The 19,103-nt window shown below is 31.3% G+C and overlaps 1 protein-coding gene across 1 annotated transcript in view; it reads right to left on the bottom strand.

The window, feature by feature from the left end:
• The window catches only part of LOC108753659 (neither inactivation nor afterpotential protein C), a 20,363-nt gene extending 3,563 nt beyond the window's left edge, over window positions 1-16,800 (bottom strand). The window contains exons 1-18 of the mRNA XM_018495455.1: window positions 16,572-16,800; window positions 15,836-16,017; window positions 12,873-12,977; window positions 7,521-7,912; window positions 7,338-7,428; window positions 6,292-6,387; window positions 6,026-6,211; window positions 5,355-5,543; window positions 5,086-5,285; window positions 4,364-4,704; window positions 4,022-4,232; window positions 3,791-3,932; window positions 2,400-2,849; window positions 1,964-2,253; window positions 1,497-1,756; window positions 1,283-1,348; window positions 887-1,065; window positions 453-667 (exon numbers count right to left, since the gene is read on the bottom strand). Coding sequence (XP_018350957.1) covers window positions 453-667; window positions 887-1,065; window positions 1,283-1,348; window positions 1,497-1,756; window positions 1,964-2,253; window positions 2,400-2,849; window positions 3,791-3,932; window positions 4,022-4,232; window positions 4,364-4,704; window positions 5,086-5,285; window positions 5,355-5,543; window positions 6,026-6,211; window positions 6,292-6,387; window positions 7,338-7,428; window positions 7,521-7,912; window positions 12,873-12,977; window positions 15,836-16,017; window positions 16,572-16,785 — 3,809 coding nt within the window. The 5' untranslated portion in view covers window positions 16,786-16,800. The remainder of the gene's footprint in view (window positions 1-452; window positions 668-886; window positions 1,066-1,282; window positions 1,349-1,496; window positions 1,757-1,963; window positions 2,254-2,399; window positions 2,850-3,790; window positions 3,933-4,021; window positions 4,233-4,363; window positions 4,705-5,085; window positions 5,286-5,354; window positions 5,544-6,025; window positions 6,212-6,291; window positions 6,388-7,337; window positions 7,429-7,520; window positions 7,913-12,872; window positions 12,978-15,835; window positions 16,018-16,571) is intronic.
• Window positions 16,801-19,103: the final 2,303 nt, after the last annotated feature.

Below are 19,103 nucleotides of genomic sequence, written 5' to 3'. Positions count from 1 at the left end.
CAATTTTGCTGGCAATCTATCTCCGACTAGTGACCTTTAACAGGAAGGTGACAACCATGCTAATAACCGATTTTATAAATTTTTATTAAATACGATTGTTAAAGCCTTGATAATTTTTAAAATGTAATTTTTTGGATCCAGAAAAATTTCGCTTCATTAAATTAAAATTTCGTATATTGTTTAAAAGTTATTTTACATATTAAATGTTAAAATTTTTAAGCACTTAATAAGATTAATGTGTCTAAAGATTATTTTGTTTTAATATGAAGTTTTTGTTATATCTTTATTAAGGTAATTATTAATTTTAAGTGTCTATTCATGTATATATATGATAAACTTTGTTATAGTATTAATGTTTTATATTTATAACATATATTACATATTTTTAGTAATATTCCCCATGCAGGCTCTTGCTATGGACTGAAGTTTAAAAGATATTTTAAGTAACTTACCCTCGTTTAATATTTATATTTGAAGGATCATTTATGTAATTCATATCGAAATACGGGAATTCTTGTTGTATATTGAAAGGTAGTTTATATACTTCAGGTGGTTTCACTTTACTTATGTAGGTATCTATTTTGGTACTTGGATCGACTTTTTCAAGAGATACATTTTCATTTAATTTCTGCAAAGTTGCCATAATCGATTGATTGTATAGATGAACCTATTACATAAATCTTTGATAATTTATTTGTAATTTTTATTAAAAATTTTTATATTTTACAGAAACAAATTTATTCATTAATATTTTTTACATATTTGTAATTGATTTTTCATAAAAATTGTTTTAAATTCTTAATAATATATTTTTTGTATTAAAAAAATTTAATTTAAATTAAAAGAAATTAATTTATAAATTTTAATAAAAATAAAGCGATAATACCTGCTGTGATAATTGTACGAAATCTTGATAGCGGGCTGCACGATACCACAGGAGGACTTGAAACATACTTTTCGATCTCCATTTGCTGCAATAGAACTTGATGAAATCCTTCGTCTCTTGGCTCATCTCTTCCTTTAATAAGGGTCCCATTTCTTTTCTTGCCATGTGTCCTCTAAATGCTGAAAGTATAAGTAATAATGAAATATAATTTTTTGACGAATTTACAAACGTTTTGTATATAATTACAATTTATTTAGGTACATTTGGATCAACGTGTGAATATTTGGATTTGTTTATTGTTGATAATACATTGCAATGAAAAATATGTAAAAAATAGATGAAATCACATATTTTAATCAAGAGATAATATTATTTTTTATATTTTTTAATACCTACTTTTCTGTATCATCAAAGCCGCTTCTCCTTCAGTAAATGAGTTTCTCTTGATTGATGCTTTCTTCACTGAAACAATGTTTTACCATTTTTGAAATATTTGAAACTTTGCAAGAATATTTGAAAACCACATTTATACGAATAAATATATTTATTAAATTGTATATAATTAGCGAATCACATTTATCGCGATTTATTCGACCGAGAATTTACTTACCAATTTCCTTTTTGACATCATTGATTTTCAAAGCGATATTTTTACGTGCTAGAAAAGCACGTATTATGCACTGTATTTTTATGATTTTTCTCACTTGGGTTTCGTATAAACGGGATAGGTATTCCTCATTGTAGTACTTTAAAAAGACTTTACTTTTGCCAATAATCCATCCTTCCATTTTTAATCTGATCAAAAGTAGTCTGCAGTTGTCTTTCGTCATCTCTACTATTTCGTCAAAATCGAAGGCTAAAAACTTGTATCTGTAATTAGAAAGAATCGCCTTTGTATTTTATAATACGAAGATGTATAATAGAAAAATACTATTGCTTGATGATTAGTTATATAAATTACAAAAATCCTCCATTTAGCTTTATATTAAAGTTAATTAAGCACGTTCTTCATAATTTGTTATATTTAATTGAAAATATTATTTTATAAGATATTAAAGCATTAAAGAATTAAGTTACCTTCGAAGAAATTCTTGAAAAGGTATTCTATACGGATATCCGCGTCGTCTGGCTTTCGCTGTATCGAGAACTCCTAACGCTTTAATTTGTTGTCTGACGACTTCCCGATAAAAGCTACGAGGAGCATCCTCAAGATCGGAACGTATGCATCTTACAAAATGTGTGCCACCGTTTCTCGCGCCTATCGCGAGATTTTTCAGAATTTCAAGACTTGTTGCTCTGAACGTCGACGAACACGTCCGCATTTTGCGTGTCTGCGAGTACTGTCCTTTGGACGCAGTGTTATATTTCTGTTGAATTTAAACGAGAAAGGTTCGATAGTAAACTAGAAGAGGAAAATGTATGGAAAGTTCATTTTTAAGTGCTTCTAATGTTTAAATTAAGAAATGCTCACGCATATATCTTGATATAATAAGAGATACTTTTATTTACTTACTCGAAACATAGAAGATTCCTGCATAAGGGTACTCCATTTTGTTTTCCTCGCCGCGAGATAATGTTCGTGAACAATTGTTAGGTTCCCCGACTTGGTTAGCTTGTTGGTGAACATGTCTTTGACTGCATTGTGCAAAGAGTATCTCATCGTGTTGATCATCTCTGGCGGTACGAAGTCTCGATTTTTCGTGGCAATTTCGCTGGCATCATATATCAGCTTACCGGTATAATGTGCGATCATGAACTCGTGTAAACTCACCGGTTTTATGTGAGTGCTATGTTTATGTTCTTTAATCCTTTCAAGAATGTACTGAGCGTCTTGCATTTGCCGCGAAGCATCATCGATAATATGAAAAAGACCATCTCCTTTGTTCATCAGTTGATCAATTGCTTCCTTATTATCGTAAAAGCGTAATCGTTGAATAGGTATATCCTCCTCTTCCTGTTCTTGCTGAAATCGTAAAAGAGATACAAATTTTTTCATTTATAGTATAGAATTATTAATTATACATTTTGTTAGTATATTGCTGATTTGATATATAGCATATATGAAGTTCTTGATGATCGTGACTTAATTAATTTTAAAAGGCGCGAGTAAGGACCTCGCACAAATCTTATGGAAAATGACTCCCGGTTAAATTGGCTGGAATTAAAATATGTTGTTGTCGCATTAAATAATTAAAATACTAATATTTGCCTGTTAATTTCAATCTTCCAATATCATATTTATTGAATTTAAGCACAAAACAAGATTAATTAGTCATATAATAAACATTAGCTAGGTTAGGAATCTCATGTTTAATTCACTGATTATTAGTGGCATACTTGTTACTGATATCAGTGATTTTCCACTGATTCAGATTTAGAGAGTATATAAACACCCGGTATACACACACACACACACACACACACACACACACGCGCGCGCGCGCGTGCGTGAGTATGTATACATATGTATATATACAGAATAGAAAAAAAGCAAAAAAGAGAGAAATATTCATATATTTGGTTCGTGAAGTAACATGGTTTCCATATACTTCAAACGTCTCTGGATAGAAAAGTATTGAATTTAGAGAGTCGTGCTTACACACATTGAGACTTTTGTTCGAGGACAACAACATATTTCAATTGCAGCCAATTTAACCGACATTAACATTTTGCATAAGATTTGTACGGGATCCTTTATGATGTAATAGCATATATTTATGCTCGCGAATATTAAAACGTAAAATTATAATATACGATACAATTCTTAAAATTTAATACAAGTAGAATTATAGAATATTTTTATTATTTATATAATAAGAAAAATAGATAATGAAATAAAATCTTACGAATTTGGTATAAATTAATATTTTAACGTATTTTGCATTATTCATTATAAATTTTTACCATTTCCCAGGTGAACACTCTTTGATTATAATAATATTGCATTTGTTCGTTTATCGTATTCACCAGTAATTGTTCCAGCCGATTTATTGAGAAACATTCGAGTCCAAAGTGATCAAGTATGCTGATAGAATATTTATCACCACTAAAATTAAAATTAAAAAATTTTAAAAAATCGCCAAAATCCTCATTAATATTTTATTTTTTCTGCACTTTGACAAAATTTTTACTTACTAAAGGCTACGAGTCATTGAAAGTTTATAATTGATGATGTTGATTATCCAGTCTACTAAACGCTGATAAAGAGTGTTTGCCAAGACATCTCGTGCCTCTTTTGCTTCTTCGCAAGTATGTTTCTTACGTACCGCTGATCCCTTTACGACTAAGCAATAATTAACGAGAGCCCAAATAAATTTCTTTGAATCTAAACCAAGAAGTTCCGCCACTGCAATTCGTAAAAACTAATCAGTTTTCGTGTCTCGTGGACAAGTACATATTTCAATGTGATTAATATATCAAAATAAATCTTTCATGCATTGCATTGACAAATTGAATTCTTTGAATTCAAGTTTTTACCTCTGATAGCAATTTCGTTATCGTTCAATTCAGCCTCTCCATTATTGCCTTCAACAAATCGAATCTCTCCGAGTATCAGAATCGCTGCAAGGATTTTCCAAATAGTCTCGCAATACTCTTCCATATCCATGAATTTAAAACATTCCGTAAGTTCTTTAAGTTTAATCACATTGTTTTGCGGATCATTTCTCACTTTGAACGCTCGTTTCTTTTCAATATTCTTGTCGATTATTCTGAGATATCGAAGTTTTCTCCCACTTGGTAAGAAATACGGTTTTAAATTTTCTGATGCTTCGAGACCATCATAAAAGTAGTAAAAAACATGGAAATTTGATTGATTTCTGAAAAAGTACTTTTTTATTATGATGTGTTAATACACTTTTGTGATTTATTATTTCATATTTTCTATTTTATCATTTTTTATGTTAATTAGATTATATTTTAATTTGTTTTATTATTTTTATTATTCTATTATTTTTGTACTTTTTCAAATTGTCAAAAAATTATTATTAGCACTGCATATTTTCGTTATACACGCCTGTATAATGGCAACCCGTTGTACATTGGAATATGGAATATGGACGATATATTCTTTGATGAGATATCCTTAACTTTCGAATTACTCTATACTTTACAAAATAAAAAATCTTTAAAAGACTTAAAGTCTGTATACCATATGTTATGTTATAAGTAAAAATTTCATTATAATATAAATAAATTACCTGTCGCGAGTCGAAACGCGCCATTTTTCAAGCTGATATAACCAGAATATTGCCCCCGATGCTTTACCGGTTGACCCGAAAGTTGTCTGAGTTTGTAAAATGCATCTGGTAGAATTAACATTCAGCGGTGTCCCTGCATTCGTAAAAGCATGAATAATTTTTATAGCTTGCAGTACTCTTACTCCGGTATCGTGCAGACCCTGAAAGTAAAAAGAATAAGTTTTCTTGTAATTTTGTTTATATATCTAATATGGTTTCATTAAGCTCACTTTTCCGAGGAACATAAGGTGTTCCACTAAATGCAGCATATTCGTCGTTTTTCCGGAATTACTTTCACCGGCCAGCAAAATGTGTTGCGATTCTTCGTTGAGCATAACATCTTGAAATGCGCTATCCGCTACAGAATAGATGTGAGGAGCATTATCTGATCGCGATTTGCATTGGTATTTTGCGTGATGCTGCAAATCAAATTGTTCAAACTTTTGTTGTACAATTTATAATAACATGGTTCGCAATTTTATTATTAAATATACATGATTAATAATTTACAGAGTCCACTTCTTTTTATTTATGGGATTATAATTTATTTGATATGTAGTATATAAAATTATAAACAAAATCTGAAGATAAATCGAAAAGTAAAAATGATATTTTTTTACATTATGAATTGATTATAGATACAAAAATGTTGCTTATACTACGCTTATTTATACAAATTAATAGACTTTGATTATTTGATACCATCTCATTGTTTTTTGTATTTTATATTTTTTAAATTTCTTTTTATTGTATTGATATTTTTTCTATTTAATGTTTTTAATAATGAAAGTTTTAATATTGGTTTTTAGAAAGAGAGAGAGAGAGATAAACACAATAAAGTAATTTTTATTAATTTTATGAAAAAATGATCCAAATGTAGAAAATTTAACATAAGACTTACGTGAACACCGTAAATATCGTTCTTCTCGTTTGGGTTGAGTATCAATAAAATGTCGCCAATAAACGTGTGATATTCACCTCGCTGCAGTCTATCGCGAAGTTCATCCAAGATCACATCCTCAGTCAAAGTATCCAGCGCTGCTAAGTCCTCCGTAAGCATTTGTTCCGGTGGTTCATTCTGATGAGTCTATCGTGCAAAAATTAAGATTTTCTTCTAATATATATTATAAATCGATTAGTTATAGTTTAACTTGCGCAAGTTGTTACCTTCAAGAAATCTTGATGAACTATTGATTCGGTTTTTCTTTGTTTCTTGCCCTTCTCCGAAAGATTCATTGTCAGTGCTTTTATTTCTTGTGTCAACTAAAATATTATATTGTATATGTATACTTATTCATCTTTTTGATTTTTACAGCAACTTACATTTTCTAATTAGAATATTTGTAGATTTTAAAAAAGAAAAGGCAAATCGAGACTACATATCTATTATCTAAGATGTTATGAAAGATTTTAAATCAAGAAAATATTTAGAAAGATGTAAAGTTTTATTATTCTTAATAAATAATAAACTTTAATTTCTATTATTTTAATAATTAATTGATTAAGTTTTAAGGAATAATAAACCGAATTATGCAATAAAATTTAATTTTATAATGCTATTGATACGTAAATTTTATGTATAAGTAGAGCAAATATTGAGCTAAGCTATGCCTTCAGTGATCATTCCGTAGCAAGTTCCATAGCAGAGAATATAATAAATAATTTCAATTTTTAAGTAGTTTTCTGTTATTATACATTTTATTATATATTTTGTTAAGTATTATGAGAAGACACACACACACACACACACACACACACACACACACACACACACACACACACACACACACACACACACGCGCGCGCGCGCGCGCACACACACACAGAGTTGGACTATATATTCCAATTTCCATATCGTCTCAAGATTGATTTTGATATCTCATTCTTTCCTTTCTTTTAAGTTAATAATTGAATTATTTGTGTTTACAAAAGTTCAAATTTTGTAAATATTATATTTTGTCATTAAAAATGTAAAATGTATGAAAAAAAAACTTACTAATTAAAAAACTTATTAAATAAAATGGTCTATTATCTTGTATGTAAAATTTACGTATTGATAACAATTAACAATACTGTATATCTCAACAGCTATAGTACTTTAGAGTTAAGGATTCTGGAAATCCGACAATTTATTGACGACGTTTTATAATCATACACCGTATAATTTGCCTTTTCTAATTTATAATCTATATTGTACTGAAATCATATATTACAGGATAATCGTTTTCGGGTAGCTCCGATAGAAAGGGATGCTCGATGATCTCCATCATGTATGGTCTGTTCTCAGGATTCTTTTCGAGGCACCTAAAACGAATATGTCACTGTAGCTTTCATGATATTTCATTCGCGATATTCGTTCATAACAAAGAGATTTTCCTATCTCTCTGATCACATACTCGGAAATGAAATCATTGAGATTCTTTGACCAGTTAGCAGGTCGGTAGAGAGTCGGCGGCGGATTCCGGATGATCTGGAAGAGCGCACGAGTCGGATGCATGTCTTGGAACGGTGCTTTGCCGTCGGCCACTTCTATTGCTGTAATGCCGATCGCCCATACGTCGATTCGACTGTCATATCCACTGTCGACTCCGCTATCTTTGCTGCCAATCATTTCCGGTGCCATCCAAGACGGTGAGCCTATGTAAGTGCGCCTTTTTTCAAATTCATTCTTCATTGTTCTCGAGAGCCCAAAATCTACTAATTTCACTTCGCCTTCTTTCGTCAAAACGATATTATTGCCACGGATGTCTCTGTGGATTACGTTGTGCTCGTGCAAATGGATTAGAGCCTGAGAAAGAAACAATGTGTAATATTTGCATTATTAACCGATCTACAATATTTTGTGAAGCCGAGACATTTTCATTGATACAGGGAAAGATTTTGCTGAAGTATATCTAAAAATACAGATCTGAAAATTTTGTTGGGCCATCAAAACAATTATATAGGACGCTCAAGCTGGTTGCTACAATAGAATGTCAAAAGTTTTTGCAGCATTGCTTATCATGTTCGAGATTTCTTTTTATAATTACTTTTTGATGGTCCAACAAAAGTTATTTTCAGAACTATATCTAACTAAATTTTTAGATAATTAAACAAAATCGTTATATCTATGTAAAATTAGAAGCACGTAAACAAAAAGGCTGTTAACAGTGATACCTTCGAGGAGAAAACTTGTTATATACTTGTAATCAATTTAGCAATAGAAAAAATACTTTTTAATTTATTTCTTTAAAAATTGACAACTGTAAAACACTATTATAGCATTTCATGCTATATTCTGAGATCGTAGAATTTAAGAACAACACGAACGTAATATCTTCGAGATACAGTGATGCGGAAGAGAAGTTGGCAACTCGGCACCTTCAGCGTCTTGCGAGAATTATCTTTATAGATTTACTGCAAATTGAACAATCTATAATTTGTGGCCGACTGTGCTTACAGCGCGTAACAAGCGTAGATCAGTGAACAGTTCTGACGTAGCATGGGCATGAAATCATTAATACCTGGTTCATCAGAAAACCGTTTCAAAGCTACACTCCGAAGCTAAAGCTGACCTTATAAAGCTATTATACCTTATAAAGTTGTTTATTATAAAATTTTATTTTATATATTTTTCATTTATTCCCCGCGTAATCTTCAACTTATTTTTAATATATTTTTATTTATATTTGATAAATCTTTTATCAACTAGCTATAGTTTCAATCAAGAAATAATTATTTTTATCTTTCTATTTAAGTTCTTATATATTAGGCTTATTAATCTCAATATCACATAATAATAAATTTTTATTATTTATGATATTATTGTTATTTTTTTTTAAAGTGGATCTATGCAACGAATTATTATTTGTATGAAATTTATATTTTGTTGGATAATGCACTCGAAGATATTTCGACAAATAAGACGGAAAGATATAGGAAATAATGAATGTCCGTTAATGAATGTTCATTGATCGGATGGTAGACAAGAAATAGTTACAAGAGTAAGGAGGGAACTTTCAGGTGGCACGAACGAATTGTTAATTGGCGGATAAAGATTAAACGGGATATAACGATCGCTCAGAAGAAGCATACTGGTAGTTCATCTCTTGTTCTTTATCTGTTTCCCATGCTCTCTTTGTGTTTCTGTTTCGAGTACTGCGTTTGCTGCGCACTTCTCTTCGCGGGCATTTATTTCGCGTGTAATTTGCCGGCATTAAACGTCAGCGTAGTCTGATTTACCGCACGAGTGACCGTGGACGAATCGCTACCGGGCCCATGGAACACGTATCTGCGAGGAAAGAGCATGGAGAGAGAACGGGAGGAGGAAAAAGAAAGAGGGAGACGGGAGGGTTGCGTGCAGTTTCCAAGGTGGATAAGGAACGGTATGAGCAATTGGAGGGTGAGGAGAAAAGGCGGGGAATGCTGGACTCAGTGGCGAAGGGCATCGGGTTGTGCGTGCACGGGGCATACCCGAAAGGTAGACCCACATAATGATTTAGTGACAAACTGCTTGGATCGTAAATATTATCGCCGTGAGCCATGAGCCACTCGCGAGAGAAAGAATGCTGGGCCCATTACACGTCGTGCCCTTTCGCCGCGCTTCCTTGGTGAACTTATGAGGGAAGAGAAGTGGATTTCGAGAGAAATATCTTTTTCTCATCACATGAAAAAGAGAAGACCTTGGTGATACTGTACGAGATATTTGATAGTTGTAATTATAAACTTTAAAACTAGAAAGAGAATTTGCATATATTTATACGTGTACGATTTATATATTGTACATCTTCCACGTTTTTAACTATAACGATTTTTAATTAATATTTTCAACAGTACATTAAATTTTAAATAATTTTGATAGTTATCAAATATATCTCTTTTATTCTTTTTATAATTTTAATTTACTCTTACTATAATATCTAATATTTTTTCCTTCCTTTCTTGATTTATTGCAAGCGTGTAATATCCCTTTAGGATATAGCAAGTATACGTTGCGTTTCTTCTCTATTAAATATATTCAACTATTGACATTTATTATATTTCTAGAATATGTTATCAAAAATGTCAATTGAAAATTATTGATTTTAGCTTACATATACGAGTATATCTAAATAATTTAAATTAAATACGTTTCTCATTAATACATAAAGTGTTCTAAATGTAACATATATATATATATATATATATTTTTTTTTTTTCTATATTGAAGAAAGTGTGAAGACTATACTATAATGTAGTTGTTGATTCTGTATTAGCAACTTATCTTGCATGAAATTTATCGGTGCACGTAATACATGAGGGTAATAAATATATTTTGAATGCTTACTATTTAACGGCTTCTGACGTTTATGCCATATTGATCTACAACGTATATTGATTACAATGTTGTAGCGATTGAATAATCATATAAAATAGAGGTCAACAGACAAATCTGTGCGGATACTGGATAAGATAGAAATTATTGTACTATATTAAAACAAACGGAAACAAATTAAATTTTTTTAATTTGTTGTATAAAATTTTATTTCCTTATTTTTTATTTAACGTTCTGGTTTTAAATCAGATTTCTCTTTTCTTCATTTTTGCTATAATTCCTATTAAAGTGATAAAATAAAAGAAATTTCAAGAAATTATATTCTGTTAGTTAAATAAAATCAATAATATATTAATTAGTAGTATTGTTGCTTTACTCATTAGTTTAATTATTTCATTCTTTGCTTTTAAAACACTGATGTCTTTACTATAGCTAATATTAATTTTGCGTACACATTAATGATAGTAAATAAAGAAATAAATAATGAAATATAGAAATATAATAAGCAAGGAAAATCAATGACACACGAATCAAAGCGGAAATGGTCACTTAAGGTCTTTCCTGTGGCGTGCATCAGTCATTCGCTTTTTTCTCGATTCTCATCTTTATTTTTCCTTCCATATATACATGTGGCTTCTTAAGTTCGTTGAGAAATGAGCACGATATCCTCACTAATTATCCGACCTCCTAGGAGAAACCGGAATCATGGAAGACAGCATCATTGTAAATAAGCGAATCCGTTTTCTGTGACCATTAACTATTAAACAAAATCATAGCAATTTATGAAACGGAAGGGTATTTAGCTCTCCGTATCCCATTGCTCTTTTATCTTTTTTTTTATTTTCTTTCTTTTTCCTCTTTTTTACTCTTCTGTTTTTGATTTTCTTTACTTAAGTTTTATTCGGATTTTAGTTTGTGCTTTATATAAATATTTATATTTATTTATGGGATGTCGCGTCATCCCTTTTCCGGCTCGTTTCGTCATCTATCAGTTATTGCTTTCTTCTTTTTCGAAACTTCTGGAAAAATTAACAGCACGGCTTACGTTTTATGATTGTCGTAAACGAGGGTAATATTCTATTAATGCAGCGGTTTAAATTTATCGTGACGTTAACAGTATTTCCCATTAATGTTAATAATGATCAAAAGAAAAAAATAAATATTTATACTGGATATGAATTTCGCGAATTTATTGCTTTGTTTTTGAGATCATTATTTTATTGTTTTCATTAAGTTAATTGTTAATTTATTCGTATATCTATACATATTATAACATTTTGATAAACATATTTTAAACTATTTTATTTTTACTTAAAATACAAACAAATTAATTTTGATTTGAAACAAAATTAAGTATATCTATACTTAATGTGTTGTCTATTCAAGAAAGTTTTTATATAACAGAATTAGAACATTTTGCATATTTAATTTTATATTTTATATTTTATTTAATTTTTATATTGCGTGTAATTATACATATAATTATTATACATATTTAATAAATATAATTTTATTTCTATATTTTAGTATTCCAGTATAGTTCCAATCTTTTAAAATTTTAAATTAAAATTTTAGTCATTTATCGCGTAGTTATCATAATTATTAGTAAATTGTATTTTTGTAAAGTAGCAAAATGCTTCACTTTTTTGCGTCTTATAATTGCACAGCAATATACTTCGACGCCAATGCATCTTCTGTAATCAGAGGGGGATAATCTGCCGCAAGATAAAAGCATCGTCTGGACATACCATCGAGCATAATTATATCGTAATAACGCGACTATTGCTGTGGCTATACACCTACTATTATCATTTCTGTCGGTTCACTGGTGCGCTCTGTCATGCAAGTAATATTTATTATGCTCGGTATCAAGAAAGGGAGGAAGGAAACAGAATGACGAGGGATAGTGAGGGGTATGGTGAGGGATAGATTGCGGCACAATTTTGCTGAACATTCCGCGACGGCCACCTTTCTCGGCTACCGACGTATATAACTTCCCGTACCCGAGCAAAAACTAATTACCTTAGTTAGGCTTACCCGTTTTCGGTCAGTCGGATTATTTTTACGTTATATAACATCTCTTTATTAAAAATTTATTAAAAATTATTAATCTTACGTTTTATGCAAAACATGTCTCTTACTTAAGATATTTGTCATTTATCTTCATTTATCAATTTTATTTTCTGTTGTACGTTTTTTTGAAGGATACTTCAATGATTGTTTTAAGTTACTTTAATTTACATATCATCATTTTAATTATAATCTCTATAATTAGTCTAATCTTTTTTATATAAGTTTTGTATCGCAAAATAATAATGTAAATAATACAAAGTCAAGAAAAATTACATTATAAGAAAATATTGCACTTTACAATTCAACGATATGATACGTATATTTCGTAAAAAAAAAAATATATATATATATCACAATATATATTACGTAACAAGAAACTTACCTTGATAACTTCTTTTAAAATGAAGGCAATATGTTCCTCTTGTATTCTTTTGTCACTTGCGATTATCCCGCGAACGAGGTCCATGATTGTTCCACCCTCGCAGAGCTATAACATGTTGTTAGTTAATTATATTATATTTGAATTAAAAAAATTTAAATTAAATAAAAAAAGATAATTGCAAAATTGCATTTATTTATCGAATTCGAGCATAAACTCGTCATAAATATTATGAACGATTCACTGCTACAATTATTGTTGTATAATAATTCTTAATCTTTTTACTTATGACTTACTTTTACGTAATTATGTAACATAAGATTGATATATGTTAATTGAAATGCCATTCTAATTGCGGAAGTAATTTATATCAGTGAGTGAGGTTAGAATTAAGTTCCATATGTACTTCTTCTTCTTTTGCAAGGAAATCTTTGGATAAAATATTTTCGAGAATAGAGTTTTCATCTTATTCTCGTTTTTTTTTGTGAATTATGCTTAAATGTGCATAAAATTTTTATTATGCTAATTTTTGAGTGCTTTTTATTAGATACGTTTCATGAAAGTTTTAATTTAAGCAGAAAAAGATTCTCGTAATCTGTTTCCCTAGAAATTAAGCATCTAGAGAATTTATAATCGAAAAGTGTAATAAACTTCGCATATATGTTTACAATTACATGAAACATGCGGTAATCACGAGTAAACGTGATTCATTGCTATATACGTATATGTTACCCTATAGATTATCTCATATGAATCACAATTTGTAACAGAGATTTAACCCTTTTTTTAATACTTGATTTAATCTCACTTCTTTTCTCAAATTAAAAAGATTCATTTTATTCTTCTCATACAGAATATATTTACATAAAATTCTCGCTAGAGCTCACTTATATTCAATCCTGATTACAGTTTTGTGTTCAGTTGCTAAAGTTACTTCGTGAATAACATTTTTAATCGTATACACAGACAATGAGAAGAACTTTCTTAGATTTTGCTCGTAGTAGTCGCGAAAGGCTTCACCGAAATCTTACGTTCGCGCCAATAAAACTTGTTCGATATGAAATACCACCGGCGATAAATCTTTGCCACATTGTCGTTGCACGTCTTCCTTTTTTTCTTGAAGTTCTCTTTGTTTCTGTTTGAGCCCTTTTAATGCCGATTGACTTATAAAATTGCTATTCGGTCCGCGTTGTACCGTCGAGGAGATGCACCACATCTCCTTTCTATCGCTATATCAGCCTCTGCGACCAGTTGCTCCTTTATTGCTTGTAATCTCCGGCAACGAGCAATCAGCGAACTTCACGTAGCAACCGGTGACTCATTACGTTTCTTCGTTGCGGATACTTAGCTCGTCTTCGAGTCTCGCACGCGAGTTCGCTTGCCGAAGTAAATCATGAAATTCAGGCGGATTTCGTCGTTTTCGGCGTATTCATACTTTTGAATCTGTGCGAGACGTGAGAGAGAAAGAGAGAGAGAGAGAGAGAGAGAGAGAGATTGAGAACGTGGATGGTCAAAATTAAAATTGTAAGAAATTCTCGTAAGCAAACAAAGGTATCAAATGTGGGTGGATTACTATATAAATGATTATAGATTAATCGAGATTGTGTCTGTTTAGTAGTATTTGTGAAATTAAGTAACTTTCTAAGTTTTGGAATATGTTTTTCCGTTCAAATTAATATTTATAGATTTTTATATATTAAACTATTCATAAACAAAACTATTGCAAAAGAAGATAGTGACGTTGAGTACAACTTGTATACAACTTTCTCCCTTTTTTCTCTTTCTCTGTCTCTTATCAAATTAAATTTGATCAATAAAGGAACTCGCGAAATGTTAGAGAATATTTTCTTCCATATACATTTATAATTTTTCTTATTCTTATTATTGAGAATATATCATATATTTTCGTGACAATATAATTTCGAAGTTAATATCAAAGAAAGTATATCTTATTGCTAGTGCTATATCGTGTAAATTTAAAGTTGATAAAAGTTAATGAAACGACTTTTTTTAAGAAACTTTTTGTGCATCGACGTGTTTCGAACGACAAGGCGTGACCAAGGGATCCCGATTTCTGAGACAACTCAGCGGATTTTTGAGTGTATGTATTACGTCAACTCTATCATCGCTTTATCCGAGATAAGTAATAACATTTTGGGCACACACCGCGGAGGTCTGTCCGTAAATTAGAGCCACGACGTGCCGAGCTTCACCTGCGTACACGAACGAGTTTAATGATTGTTTAATGGGGGCGCGTGTGTCGTAAATTATCCGTGTATTCGACGGTCTCAAATGCTTGAAATTGCCTCCGGGTTCTGAGCACGGATATATAATACATAGCAATCCTCGCTTTCTCTCCCTCTCTTTTACTATCTCTTTCAAACTGCCTTCATCTTTCGTTCTGCATTTCTATATTCCACGTCTTTTTTTCTTTTTCCTGTGTCTCTTTCTCTCGTTGAAAAATTACAAAGTTAAAGGAAACATTACAAGGTATATTGAGCGACATAGGAAATCGATCGATAGGAACTTTGCTGCGACCTTCGATGCAGTAATAAAAGTGATTGCAACTATAATAACACGTCTTGGAACAGATCGAGCCTATATAAATGAGCTTCATTCACGATGCTAAATTATTTTTTATGATATTGTGACTAAAAAATATTTATATTGTAAAATGTATTGGACATTAGTATATCAACATTATCAATTTTTGAGGAAATTAAAGAAATTATAACGTTGATATTCTATCTTTATCTTTGCGAGATTTATATTAATAAAAAAAAATGAGATAATAATAATAAGTTTTGGAAAGATTTATAAATTAGGAAAAGATCAATTTATTCAAATTTGGAATATTAGTCACTTTATAACGTACAAATTATACTTCCATATTACATATAACTCTGTAAGCTTTTTATATTTTTCTATATAATTATTTTTTTATTTTATAATTTAAAGCTTCTTACCTCCATGACAAACCATATTTCGTCGTAATCGGATTTTTTCGGTGATCGTTTGCGATATATTCCATAGAAATCCGGCAGATTTGGATGACCGGCGAAATCACGAAGAATACGATATTCCTCTACAATGAAAGATTGCGTTTCCGGCGTGAGCTTTTGAATCTTAATGGCAACTTTTTTATTTCCTGAAACATAATCGATATGTATTTATCTCTGTATATGATTATTCTTTATTGTAGCAGATAGCAGTTTTCCTACGTTTCTGTATTTATGTTAGAGATGTACCGGTACTCACAGCCTTGTCTAGCTTTTTTATTATCCGGCCGGATAGCTGGATATCGTCAGTATCCAGCAATAATATATGTATATATCTGGCTGAAGTTTTATATTCACAGTTCGCGCGTCATGCAAAATTCTATTCTTTTCAGCTAAACTTTTTACATAGTTTATCTTTTTCCTCTTTTTCTTTTTATATTAGAAAGATAAAAAAAATTATTATCATTATTTTTCTCTTGTCTTTTTCCTTTTTGTTTTTAAAAATAAAATGAAGAAATTGTACTGGATATCCGGAAAATATTCGATTGCATGTTGGATATTTAGTGTTACATTCTTTTTGGATATTTGGTATCCAACAAGTTTACAATCCGGTACATCCCTAATTTATATTGTGATTTACATTCCTATGATTTTATTTTTTTATTTCATGTATAGAGAGAATATATGTCCTATTATTGCATACCAGCTTGATGATCAATTCCTTCGTAAACGTCGCCGTAAATGCCCGTACCAATGCGATCCTTTAGTGCATATCTTTTTCCTGGATCTTGAATGCTGTCCAATCGTTTAAGAGTCACAGATCCCGTATCCCGGTTCTTACTTCGATTTTCCATTTCCCTCTGTTCATCTTGGACATTATCGTGCCAATCGTTTTTTCGTTTTCCGAAATCATTCATTTTGCAGACAGTGTCTACCATCTGAAATATACCAGAATAGAAACTTTCCCAAACTATTTATATAAATTATTCCAAATATTTAATAATAATTAAAATATATGCATAATGCGAAAAAAGTATTTTGCAAGTAATAATTTTTATGCAATTAGGGATTAAGAAATTTGAAACAATATTATATATGTATAATAACGTCTAGATTTCTTTGAAATAAAATGTTATTAATTTTATTTTTGGCATAATTAAATAATTAAATGTAAATTTAATAATTAAATTTTAATTTAGAATAAGCAGTATTATTATTTAATAAGAATGACAATAGAGCATATTATATTAAAGCTTCGATAAATTTATTAACTAATGTAAATTTTTCGTGATATACGGATTATGTCACACAAATTTATGTATTGTTTTTTTTTTTTTTTCCAGAAAACTGATGCTTATAGATGTAATACTTGTAGACGTCGATAAAGAAATACATCTTCACATCTTCAGAAAAATACATTTTTTTCTTGGATCAAGTCGCAGAATTGAAAAGATGACTCTCCGCTCTTGGAATATTTTAAGAGACGTCAAGATTGGGTCGGTCGAGTGTTTTAGCAGCCCCCGCTTCCTCGGCCCACAAAGGTGAGTGCTAATTATATTCTCTCTCGAGTGCTCCGTGAACGAGTGGTAATCGCTAATTAGTAGCTTGCTTCCTGAAAGCTTCGGCGGGCGTTGCCGGAGAAGAATGGGGCGAAGAAAGGATCGGAAAGGCGTCGTTGGCCACGAACCTGACTCGCATCCCTGTCTGTTTATCGATCGTACGTTTTAATCGAATTATACAAAGCTTATTATACGCGTTGAGAGAGATTTAATCGAATTCCTTTTACACAAACAAATTAACACGCCTTTATCGGAATTTTTCTCAAGTGAAAATTACTTTCTTTAATCCGTAAGACGAGGAATAATTATAAGACATTAGCGTTAAAGTCATCATTTTCGTGTCAATAAACATTTTCAATTTTGTTAATAAAATGGAATAAAATATAATATTTTGCAAATATTTTCACAAATATAGGCGACTTCTAGAAACGACAAATTAATTCATAGACAATTCATATCATTTATTGACCGAATATCGATACTAATTGTAAGACTTAAAGGATTATGTTGTACGGATATAGCCTTCTTATTGCATATATGTTATAGTTACATATTAAAATAGTAAAAATAGTGAATAGTCAATTGTAAGTTATTAAATCCTGACAATTTATTTTTAGATGTTTTTCTCTTAGCTTATGCTTTAGCATAATCCATTTATGAATTACTCCGATTGTCTTCGTTTCTCTTCTCTTGGTTTTTAGGGTGCAGTTGGTAAGCTTCATGAAAGCGTGTTGTTTCAAATCGGATTATCATTCAGTTTAAAATACTATCACATAATAGACGAGTATATTTCTTATTCTTTTTTTCTTAACAATTTAATTTAATTTTGTGATATAAAATAACGTGTTTTATGGCATATATCTGTATAAATTTTATTTTTTGATGATTGTACATCTTCGAAGATGCGATCACTTCAGTTAATTTAATGATATGCTTTGTTAATTATCACGAATTAAGAGTTATACCTTCGAGTGCCGGTAAAAAATTAATCTACCATTTCCTTGACACGTATCCTCGGACCGTCACAAACTCGTATAAATCCCTAGTTATGTACAAGTCGGCAAGGAAATCGTCGAGTACGCAGGGCGAGAAAAGAGAGGAGGCATGTCGTTAGCCAATTCATTTATTCCCGGTAGGTCGGCGCCCGCCCGGCATAATCCATCGATTTGTCGGCACGACGTGTCCCGTGTAATGCCGCTTCTTGTCGCTTGTAATCGAGTCGGAGGAAAGGAGAGCGACTCGAGCGAGAGGACGGCGCGTCACTGACTATATGTGATCGGCTGTAAGAAAAGCTACTCGATCCGGAGAAGGTTCACAGTTCCATCTTCCATCTTCTCCTCCTCCTGTTACTCCCGGCGCCCTCCAGGATCTTCCTGTCTCTTTGTCTTTGCACCTTCCCTCTTCGTCCTGGGCTGGTCCTGCGTCATCTTTCTTTTCGCTTTGCACCGATGCCAGTGTAAGTTTATCGATACGGTGGGGCGCTAAATTATTGATGCCTGACTGCACGTAGCGAGACAACGAAGAAGGAAAGGAGGAGGTGAACGTGAACGGATCCTGTGATTTCAGAAAAAAGTTTTCCGCGTCACTCGGTCCATCACCGGTCTTCCCGCCGCTCCTTCTCGCTGTCTTCGGCTTGTCCTCTTCTGCGTATTAAACAAGCGAGGTGAACTCGAGCC

The sequence above is a fragment of the Trachymyrmex septentrionalis genome, unplaced genomic scaffold, assembly GCF_001594115.1.
Source record: "Trachymyrmex septentrionalis isolate Tsep2-gDNA-1 unplaced genomic scaffold, Tsep1.0 scaffold70, whole genome shotgun sequence".
Lineage (NCBI taxonomy): Eukaryota > Metazoa > Arthropoda > Insecta > Hymenoptera > Formicidae > Trachymyrmex > Trachymyrmex septentrionalis.
This window is presented reverse-complemented; position numbering and strand designations above follow the sequence as displayed.